Source organism: Pinus tabuliformis, chromosome 9, assembly GCF_031772625.1.
Source record: "Pinus tabuliformis cultivar Carrire ecotype Pingquan chromosome 9, CPIR1, whole genome shotgun sequence".
Taxonomy (NCBI): Eukaryota; Viridiplantae; Streptophyta; class Pinopsida; order Pinales; family Pinaceae; genus Pinus; species Pinus tabuliformis.
The window spans coordinates 566,217,632-566,229,179 of NC_142307.1; the positions used below are offsets into that span (position 1 = coordinate 566,217,632).

At 43.0% G+C, this 11,548-nt stretch overlaps 1 protein-coding gene across 1 annotated transcript; it reads right to left on the reverse strand.

Annotated features, from left to right (window-relative positions):
* Positions 1-389: 389 nt before the first annotated feature.
* Positions 390-806, reverse strand: LOC149149792 (uncharacterized). The gene has a single exon (XM_089442590.1). The coding sequence runs from the start codon at positions 804-806 to the stop codon at positions 390-392; it is 417 nt and encodes a 138-aa protein (XP_089298716.1).
* Positions 807-11,548: the final 10,742 nt, after the last annotated feature.

Sequence of the window (11,548 nt, forward strand, 5' to 3'; positions counted from 1 at the left end):
AGAGGAGTGGCGTGAGCGGTAGCTCCGTGAACCTTCGACCAAGAAGATGCACACTCCCTGAACCATAGACCCAACTCCAGTTTCTGAGCGCGAACCAACACATTGCAATCCACCCGCTCGCCATTCTTAAGCTCCTCATCTTTTCCTCGAACTCTGCATGCCATAACTGCACTCTGTAGTCGCACCTGAACCCCGGACAGTGCATTGAATTGCCGTCCAAGATCGCACCTGAACCCATGCTTAAATTCCTTGGTGGCGGTTCGCATTAAAAGCCTGTTTTAGGCTTGAGGCCGCACATGGCTTCCATGTGGCACCTCGCCTTCAATCGTAGTGTCACCCGCATCCGGGGAAGCAGCATCTCTTTGGACTAGCCTAGCGAAGTCCTGAGCCTAGGCATTGTTTGGTATAATAGTCGTGGTTCCTGTGAGGAGAGTATGATCATTATCTGCTCCTATATTAGCTAAGAGATCTGCAACCTTGTTGCCCTCTCTTTTTGTGTGATTGAAGGTGATGGCCCTGTTGCTGCGAAGAGCTTGTTCGATGGATTCTAGTCTAGCTGCGAGCCTCCAGCTGTCTGCGATTTTTTTTGCTTGTGAGCCATTCTGCAGTCGCTTGGCCATGTTTATGAGAATCTGAGAGTCTCCTTCCACGATCAAGGGTTGGAGATTGAGGTTCCATGCGAGAAGGAGCCCTTGCCATAATCCTTCAAGCTCAGCCGAGTTGTTGGTGTCCCAACCCAAGTATCCGAAGTATATCTGCAGGGGGGTGCCTTCGTGATTCCTCAGAATACCTCCAAAACCTGCCATTCCAGGGTTACCTTTGGAGGCCCCATCAAAATTGAGCTTATAAGAATGCTTAGGGGGGGCGATCCAAGTGCCTTTGATTGTACTGCTGCTTTTGGAGGGGTTGATCTTGTGTAGATTCTGAGGTAGGAGCAATTGCCAGTTGCTTAGAATGCCTTTCTCGACGTCTAGAGATGGAAGATCTTCCTGGGTCCAGGAGTGGAGCAGCAGCGTCTCGTTGAGGTTCCCACAGAGTCTGGTCCATATGTCTTCGATCGTAGAGCGCTGATTTTTGAATATACGTTTATTCCTTTCCTTCCATATACCCCATAAGATGAGTCCAGGGAGCAAGTTCCACAGACAGTTGAGTAGCTCGCTCTTATAAGGATTCTGCGGCCATTGTCTTAGGGAGTCGGTTATGTCGTTCTCTGTTCTGCATCTTTTTTGACATCTGAAGCTAGCCTTTTCCCATAGCTGATTGGCTAGGGGGCAGGTGTCCAGGAGGTGTTGGAGCGTTTCCTCATTTTGATTGCAATTGGGACATATCGATGGTCCATGAAAATTTCTTCTTCTTAGTTTGTCCCAGGTGAGGATTCTTTTGTGGCTAACCAACCATAGGAAGTAAGAGACTTTGGGCCAGGATCCAAGACCCCATATTTTGCTCCAGATTGGATCAGAAGGGGTAGTGATGTTGCAGACTATCTTGTAGGCTTCTGAAGTAGTAAAGTCACCCTTTGATCGGTATCCCCATCTTAGGATGTCATTGCCTTCGTCGTGTCTGATGCTTATTTTTTGAGCTCCTTCTCCATTTCCTTGATATCCTGTAGGTTTGTGATGTTAATTAGCTGATTACCCTGTTTCCATTTCCTGAATCCGTGCTCCGTTTCCTGCACCCAATAGTGATGGATCTTTTCTTGCTGCTGCTCCAGCCTAACGAGATCTAGGGGTGAATGAAGAACGTGGGTGAGCTTTGGCAACTGGTTCCATGCATCTGTCCAGAATCTTGCAGTCTTGCCGTCCCTGACCTCCCAAAAACTGTGCTGCTGAATTAACTGGAAGTGCTGTTTGGCCGCGTTCCATATTAGCGAGCCTTTTTCCGTGGGGGTGAACCGGATGAGCTCCTCCTGAGGTCTGTTATTAGCATATTTAGTTGTCCAGATTCTTGCCCAAGGTTTTTCTGGATTTGTGATCCAGTGCCACCATATTTTGGCGCTCATGATGGAATTGCTGTGCTCCGGGTCTCTCAGACCAATACCCCCTTTGTCTTTGGGTAAACAGACTGTGGGCCATTTGACTAAAGCCCATTTACGATTAGTTGCCGAACCGCCCCATAGGAAGCTGCGCTGAAGATTCCTGATTCTTTTTAAAACCCATTTGGGCGCAGCAAGGATTGAGAAAAGATACAGGGGCATTGCCTGAAGGACAGACTTAATGAGCACTACCCGACTGGCCAGATTGAGAGATCTGTGCGTCCAAAGGTTAAGTCGAGATTCAAGCTTCTCAATGAGGGTTCGCCATGAGGAGTGCTTTATAGCTGAGGCAGTGAGGGGGGCTCCGAGGTATTTGGAGGGAAGGGAGGCTGTGGGAAAGCCAAGGATTCGGGCAACCGCCGTTTTAACAAGAGAAGGCGTGTGAAAGAAGAAGATCTGCGATTTGGTGCAGTTGACATCAGTGCCTGAAGCTTCAGCAAAGTCAGTGAGCAGGGATTTGAAGCATGCGGCTTCCTGGACCGAGGGATATCCAAATAGCATGGTGTCATCAACAAACTGCTGATGAGAGGTAGCAGGGGTGTTGTGAACTGAAAGGCCTTTGAGATGGTGGGATTGGAGGGCATGTTTAATGTGACAGCCAAGCCCTTCTGCCATGAGAACAAAGAGGAAAGGGGATAGGGGGTCCCCTTGCCTAATTCCTCTTGATGGTTTGAAGGGGCGGGATGGGATCCCATTCACAAGGATGGAGAATTGAGTGGAATTAATTAAGCTCATGATCCAGCGAATCCACATAGTACAGAAACCAAAAGCCTTTAGCATTTGCTGAATGTAAGTCCAGTTGAGTTTATCAAAAGCCTTAGATAGATCCAGCTTATGAAGCATACCTGCCTATTTTGATTGTTTGAGGGAGTGTATTATCTCGTGCGTGAGGAGAATGCCGTCCATGATCTGTCTTCCTTCCACGTAACCCGACTGTTCCGGTGATATGAGCAGAGGTAACAGGGGCTTCAACCGGTTAGCAACGACTTTGGATATTACTTTGTAAATGACATTACAAAGTGCAATCGGCCTATATTTGTCGGGTGTAATTGAGTCCTCCTCTTTGGGGATGAGGGCAATGAAGGTGGAGTTGAGAGAGGGAAGCAACCAATGGAGAGCTCTCGATTCTTCAACGATTTGCCAGACTTCCTGTTTTATCATCTCCCAGAAAGTGTGAAAGAACGTGGTGGTGAATCTGTCCGGTCCAGGAGCTTTTCCTTCCTTTAGCTGGGACATTGCCTCGTCCACCTCCTGAGGCTGAATTGGGTGGAGGAGAAGCTCATTATGTTCCTCCATGATGATCCTTGGCACATTGTTGGTAATTCTTTCAATTGCCTATCTCCCTCCGGCTCTTGAAGGACCTGATTGAAGTGATTGAGAAATTCCTCCTCAATTTCCTCATGCTTTTCTACTTTTACCCCGCCTTGCTTTTGGATGAACGGAATGCTGTTGTGCATTCTTCTTTGAATGGTGGTTCTGTGGAAGAATTTGGTATTACGTTCGCCCTCCTTCAACCATCTTATTCTGGATTTTTGCTTCCAGTAAACTTCCTCCTGCTTCTGCCTTTCCTCAAGCTGTCTGTGGATACGTCGTTCCTGTTCCAAGGTCACTTCAGTGTGTCCCTCTGTGGTTACTCTTTGTTGGAGATCCGTCAGTTCCCGATTTAGTTCTTGTTGCGCTTTAAAGATATCTCCAAAGGTTTCCCTGTTCCAGCGCTTTAGGTGATTTTTTAGGAACCTGAGCTTCTGTTGGAATTTATACATCTTAGACCCTTCTGGTGGGATAAAGGAGGTCCATGTAGTTTTGACAAAGTCTTTAAACTTGGGATGCGAGAGCCAGAATCCTTCGAAGCGGAAGGGCCTCCGGGTCAAATCACGTGGTCTTTGCCATTGGAGGGCAATCGGCCAATGGTCCGAGCCGGTGTGCGGGAGAATTGCAGTTGTGATATCTCCTCCAAGGTGAACCGCGTTATCTGAGATAAGGAAGCGATCTAGTTTGGAAGCGATTTGGTGTTTTCCCGCTCTGCGATTGCTCCATGTAAAGGTTCCATTGCAAAAAGGCAAGTCTATGAGGGAGGTGTTTTGAATGAAGTCCTTGAAATGGATGTTTTCTTGTTCAAATCTGTTCCTCCCCCCGATCTTCTCCTCTAGCTTGGTAATCATGTTAAAATCCCCTCCAATGATCCAGAGTGGGTGCCTCCTGTTGTTGTTCAAAGCCTCTATGGTGTCTAGAAGCGCAATTTTGCTTCCTGTATCCTGCGGGAAATATACATTTGATAGGTTTCCATGGATATTCGTACCCAAAATGTGGAAGGCTGCCTGTATGAGATGATGAGAAGCGTGGAAATCTGAGAGATTTAACGCTTGAGTATTCCATGCAATGGCCAGCCCTCCTGAAGCTCCAGAGGCATCTACTGCTACCGAACGACATCCTGGCCATGCTTTGGAGAGAATGCTACCTAATGTAGATCCGTTGCATTTGGTTTCCTGGAGAAAGCATAGTTGCGGCTTTTCCATTTTAATCATGTTTTTTAACATTCTGAGTTTCCCTGGGCTATTGAGCCCTCTTAAGTTCCATGATACGAGCTTCATGGTTCAACTATTTGCAGAGGGTTTATAGTACTTTGTCAATTTTGCATACCTGCCTGAATCTACCAGGAGTTTCCCAATCTCGATCGTTCTCTGTAGATCTGTTCTTCGTCCTCTCTTTTTGGTTTCTTTTGGGGGGTGGCTTCCATCCCACTGGCTTCCTGGTTGAATACCTAGTTGCTGCTGCTGATATGCTCTCGAAATGACCACTTCCAGCTTGCTGAGTTGGGTTTCGGATATGTTGTCATATGCTTTCTGTTTGCATGCTAGCTCTAGTTCCAGAATGTCTAGGCCATGCAGATCTATGCTTTCTGGTTCTTCTTCCATCTGTTGCACTTGACTGCCTCCTTCCACATTAATCTCTGAGCTAGAAGGAGGGTCTAGCTTTCCATCGATTTCCATGTCCTTGTCTTTCTCTGTCGGTTCTTTCAGTTCTCCTGAGGGGGAATCATTGAAGATTATGGGGGTTTGGCGTTTGGGGGGGAAGGCTGGGGGGGGGGGGGGGGGGGAGGGGAGGAGGAAGAGGGATGGAAAGGGTTAGACTCAGAGATCGGGGGGAGTTCATCAGAGGATTGAGCGAGGATTTCGAAACTGTTCTTAGAAGCTGGGCCATTGGTGCTGTTTTGCTGGGGCTTAAGCCCATTAGAGGGTTTCTTGTGCGCTCGCCTTCGGCTAGGGGCTTTGGTGAAGCCGTCCTGGGTTGCGGAAACAGAAGGGTCAGGAGAAGTGGCTTTGGTGTTCAGGGGGCAATCACGGAAGAGATGCCCAAGAGCGTGGCATCTCCTGCAACGGAAGGGTACATGCTCATAGTCCAAGGGTTGAATCCACTCCTCGTCACGGTGGGAGAGACTTACCGATTCTGGTAAGGCTTCATTCAAGCGCATGAAGACACAGATGCGAGCATAGGAAATGAATCTGCATAGTTTGGTCTCTTCTGCAGTCCTGATGTACTCCCCTAGTCCATTTCCTATGTTCTTGAGAATGTCCTCGTCCCAATATTCGTCTGGAAGTCCATACATTCTGATCCAGACTGGCGCCCAGGTGAGATCTTCCTTATCCGGGTTGAATCTAGGTATCCAGTCTCTCATGTACAGGCCCGCTGAGTTGAAGAAGTGGGGCCCTGTTCCCAGTACCCTGTGTTTGTCCTCAATACAGTAAAAAATTGCAGTAAAGAAACCCTTCGGCCCTAGCTGCAGGGTAACGTCTCCTTTGGGCTTCCATTTTGCTGCGATCCACCCGTATAAGGCTCTTTCTGTCGGCCAGAACCCTATAAACTTCCCAATAATGGCGTGATCCCTCATGAACTCGATTCATGCATCAATCTTGTGTCCAGGTAGCTCTATTCGTGGCCGTTCTTTGGCTATTGGTTTGCATGTTGTCAAGGAAACCTTCGGGATTTCCTCCGGATTTTTCCCTCTGTCTTGGGTGACGCTAGCTTGGTCCTTCCGTCCTCCTGTCTGCTTGTTTCCCTGCTGATGCCTGTTCCCATTGTTCAGGATCTCCCTGTCAACCGATCCAAAGAGGAACGCCTACTCAGGATCGTGCTGCGATGGGGAGGGCTCTGACGCCCTCCCCTGAGGAGATTCCATTGAGCTGCTCTAGTACTTTGCTATTCAGCTGCGCAACAATTGATTTGGTCTAGTTTGTGAACAGAGCCAGTGCTGTACTGCCTGCGCCGTCGATACTTTCCTCAGAACCCTAATCGCTCTGCCTTCTGTAACTCGTCTATCTTTTTATAGTTCCATTTATCTACTAATAATAACTTGCTTCAAAACAATCACACTTCATTTCTTATTTATATCAATAAAATTTCACATTTATTCAAAAATATTTTTCTAAGTTCCTCGATATTTAGTTGACCCCAGCAATAAAAACATTAAATCTTTACGAGTCCAAAAATAGTCATCACTATCGCTATAGCATGCCTTTAGTATTTACTATTTATTAAACCTTTAATTCATTTATATCTCATCTTTTTTTTAATTTCAATGTACCATTATCAAAAAAATTATATATTTATCTACCTATTGGTCTTATCTTTCTCCTTTGTAATGTTGTTTTAATCTTCTTGTCGTTATTGGCTCTATTTTCGGAAATCTATCTACCGAAAGGTCCTACTTCTTCACTAGTAATATTGTTTTAATTTTCTACTTGCTATTATGTTTATTAACCCAAATAAAAATGGACTAGATCGCTGAACCACTGTATCTCTTTGTTCATAATGATTTTTTTTTTAGCAAATATATTTTTCAATATTTGAAACCGTCGCATCATCCTCAATTAAATAAAATTTCTGAACTTGAAAAGGGGAAGGGCGTCCATGATTGTGTTGGCGGATCATCGTACTTACTTTTACTTAGTAGTAGCAGATCATCGAAGTTATAATGTGATAATGTGTGAAAACGGTAGAAACATTGGATTACCAGATTTTTTTACTTCGTGGAAAAGGGAGGCTACACCTATTTCCGCGAAACAGAAAGTATCCAAAAGAAATTGTTTTGTTGTTGACGTTGGCCTTCCAGAAGCTTGGAAGCACTTCCGAGCATTTCTCGCTGATGTTCACTGGATTTCTTCATATAGTACTCGGAGATTAAACAGTTTACACTGTAAATAGTTAATGAGAGGCTTTTTTAAACCTTTGTTAATAATATAATTTCAGTAATGTTTTTTATAATAATAATAAGCTAGACACCAAATTGGTGTATGAGACCCTTTTGTTTGTGGGACAAAGGATCTGTTGACACCTAATCTTCAGGATTGGGTGAATATAATGTAAATAGATAAATACATAATATGAACAGTCATTGAAAGATGAACTGAACAGTCTCTCCCTCATGTATATAATGAAGACCTCTCTGAAAGAATAACATACGAATCAATTTTTGGTTGAGGAGTTACTGCCTGGTCTGACATGGTATCAAAGCTAGCTCCCAAAATAGTTGTAACTCCCTTCTGCCTACTGCACTTTGTCCTTTGCCCTTGTGGAGTCTGCCTACTAAGCTCTCTGTCCACAATTCTCACGGCCCTCCTTCTTCCCCTCTTTTGAAGAAGACTCTGTTTCTTCTTTCGGAAGTTTCCCTAAACAATTCTGTCCCCGAGTGGAGAATGAGAAATTCGGGTTCGACCCACGAGAGAGGGCATTCGAACGTATTGTTGGAAGACCAGACTTTCCAGACCATGGCCAGTGGTTTTTCCTAGACTTAGATGAACACAAACACGAGTGGCACGAGAGACATGAAGATCCACCAGCACCATGGATAAATTGGTTGAAGAGCCTGTGTCCAGGCCACTAAGAACTGCTTCATTTTAAGTATTTACAGAACGTTGCTCCGTTGGAGAACGCTGCTGCTCTTGTTTTGAAGAAATTTGGTATTATAACACTGTTTTGGCATTGTATTAACGTTGGTTGACATATCACACTGTTTTCGCATATAACGCTGGTCTCAACGGTTTCTGTAGTTTGTTTTGGCATATAAAGCTGGTATTTACCTTGAAGTTTTTTTTGCTAAATGCCATACGTATGCTGCTCCATGCGTTGACTGTTTTGGACGCTAGCTATATATATTAAAAGGTCTATTGTATTTAAGTTGTATTACAGTCTTGGTGTATTACAGTATTGAACGCTGCCCATATGTTGATCGCTGCCACCGGTTTGCCCAGTCTGAGTTCTGCAACACCAGTAGTAGTGTTTTGGAGAGACGTGGCATGGAATTGGTAAAGAACGGCAAGGAGTCACTGCAGTTCCTCTTCTAATTGCCGTGTTTTATTTTAATGGTTGGTGGGTAACTATGACTACAACAAGTATCTAGACCCTTTGAGCTGTAGTAAATAGATCGATGCTTTCCAACTGAATGATAGTGAAAGATATGTGGTGATGGCATTAGGGCTTATGTTGTTTGTTTTATGATGACATGCCATGGTATAATATGTGAAATATATATTGCATGATTGCAGTTGATTCCATTTTTTGGAAAGTCATAGCAAATTATTATTAGTGTTTTGCTACAAATACTGTAATTATTTTTGGGCTTAGTTCAAATTTTTATGATGGAGAAGTTTGTTGAAAAAGTGAAGGGTTTGGAAAAGAAGACAACTCTTCTTGCACATAGAGAGAATAATATTGCTCAATATTCTTCCAGAGGAAGAGATAGAAGAGATTTCAAAGGCAGGGGGGCCAGGGACTCTCAAGGAGAAAAGGAAGATTTGCACTACATACGCAGCAAAAGAAATGGATCACATGATGCCTCTACATGCAAGCTACCATGGGACAAAATTGAGCAGCAAAGAAACCAACAGAAAGGTAAAATTGATAATACAAACAAAGGTAAAGCAATTGAATCCGCTCACTATGTTGTGGCACAATGTAATATTGGAGTAAATGAATATTTATTTAATGCTTCACTTGCTTCTTGGAAAAATGATTGGTTGCTTGATTCAGGAGCAACCTACCACATGACTCATAGAAAATATTTTTTTGAAGAATTTAATGACAATGTTGATGGAGCAGTATGCTTTGTAGACCAATAAAAAATCAAGCCATCAACGCTTGGCACAATCAGGCTTAAACTGCCTAGTCTTCTAGACTTTCTTCTGCATCATGTTCTATATCTCCCACAGCTCAAGAGAAACTTGTTGTCCTTGGTCCACATCCGCCAGCAAGGTCATTTCATTCATATGTTTGATGGCAAGCTTGAGGTAAGAAAAGCATCTGACCACTCACTTGTCATGAGGGGAATAGAAGAAGAAAGACTTCTCAACCTGCAAGGAACCTCTACTCGTGCACAACATTTTTCATATAATTCTAATCATGAAGAAGGTACACTTCCATCAAGTTTATTATGGCATGCTAGATTTGGACATTTGAACTATGATAGCCTCCACTTATTGAAGAAAAATGGTGTTGTTGGTTTGCCTACAATTCCTAGGAAGCTTAAGCAATGTGATGCTTGCATTCTAAGAAAGCATAGAAAACAGTCTTTTCATGATTCACATTCAAGAGCACATAGAAAACTGGAACTCATTCATTCAGATTTATGTGGTCCAATGCCTATTCCTTCTGCAAATGGAAATAAATATATCATGACATTTATTGATGACTACGCCAGAATGTGTTGGGTTTATTTATTGAAGAACAAATCTGATGATTTTCAAACATTCAAGAATTTTCATAAATGGATTGAAAATGATGCACAATCTCATATTGGGTCTATTCGCACTAATAATGGAAAAGAGTACACATCAAATGAATTTGAAAACTATATTCGCCAAAATGGGATCAAACATCAAACAAATGTGCCTTATAATCCCCAACAGAATGGCGTAGTTGAAAGAATGAATAGGACAATCTTAAATATGGTATGATCCATGCTTTTCTTCAAAAATGTAAAGATAATGTTTTGGGCTGATGCTGTTGTATGTGCTGCATATATAAAGAATAGATGTCTATCTAATGCTATTAGAAACAAGACTCCATATGAAATATGGTATGGAAATGTTCCTTCGGTAAAGCATCTCAGGGTCTTTTGTTCCACCTGTTATGCCTTGATACCAAAGGTACATAGAAACAAACTTGGTGCTAGAAGTCGTAAGTGTATCTTCCCGGGGTATTCAAACACCTCCAAAGCATATCATCTCTATGATGAAGTAAATAAAAAGTTTGTTGTATCTAGAGATGTAATTTTTCTTGAATCATCCAAAATTGACAATGTTGTTGAGTGGCAACTTGATCGCTTGGATAGATTCGCAAAAGCAAAATCATTTCAAGAATTTGACAATAAGATTCCAAATCTTGAAGGGGGGATTCCTATACTAGATCAACATGTGGAATCTTCTTCTAAAGAGCACTCTCCCCTGCATGAAACTCCAACAACGGATGATGCTTTAAGTGATGTGATTGACAGAATTGGAAGACTCAATCTTGATTTAGTCCCAACTCAATCAGCGAAGTAGCCTGGACCATCTGAAAAAGGTCCCCCAAAGTGGTTGACAAAGACACTTGAAAGTGTTCATCCTGATGAAGTTGGAAAGACAGGAACTAGAAATTCAAACCGGCAAAATGGAGGTGATGTAGATGACTCTAATTCACCTGTTGATATGGAGGTTTCATACGATTGTGAATTGAACTTGTCTACAGATTTTGAACCAACTTCCTTCAAAGAAGTTGCTTTGCATGATGAATGGAAAGAAGCGATGCAAAAGGAGTATGATGCCCTCATAAAGAATGGCACTTGGAAGTTGGTTGATCCTCCATTAGGAACCAAACCAATTCGCTGCAAGTGGGTATACAAGAACAAGTATAAAGCTGATGGCTCACTTGACAAGCACAAAGCTAGGCTTGTGGCAAAAGGTTTTTCACAGAAGGAAGGGGTCGATTATGAAGAGACTTTTGCCCCCACAACAAAATGGGCTACCATTCGGACATTCTTTGCCCTAGCAGCTCAGAACGGTTAGAAAGTCCATCAAGTGGATGTAAAAACTGCTTTCTTGAATGGAGATCTAAAAGAGAATGTTTTTATGTCCCAGCCTGAAGGATTTGCTGTGAAAGGACATGAACATAAAGTATGCAAACTGGTGAAGTCCTTGTATGGCCTCAAACAAGCACCGCGACCCTAGTATGAAAAACTAAGTGAGCATCTTATGAAACTCAATTTCAAACATTATGATCTTGACGATGCAACTTTATTTGTCAAGAAAGCTGGCAAAATAGTTGTATATCTTGTGGTATATGTAGATGATCTTTTGATGACAGGGAACAATGAAAGCTACATTGCATCCATAAAGAAGGAATTGGGGAAAAGTTTTGAAATGACTAGTTTGGGCTATGTTCATTACTATCTTGGCATTGAAGTAACCCAACATCTGAAGTCCATATTTCTTTCTAAAAAAAAATACATTGTAGATCTGTTGAACATGTTTGGCATGACAGAAT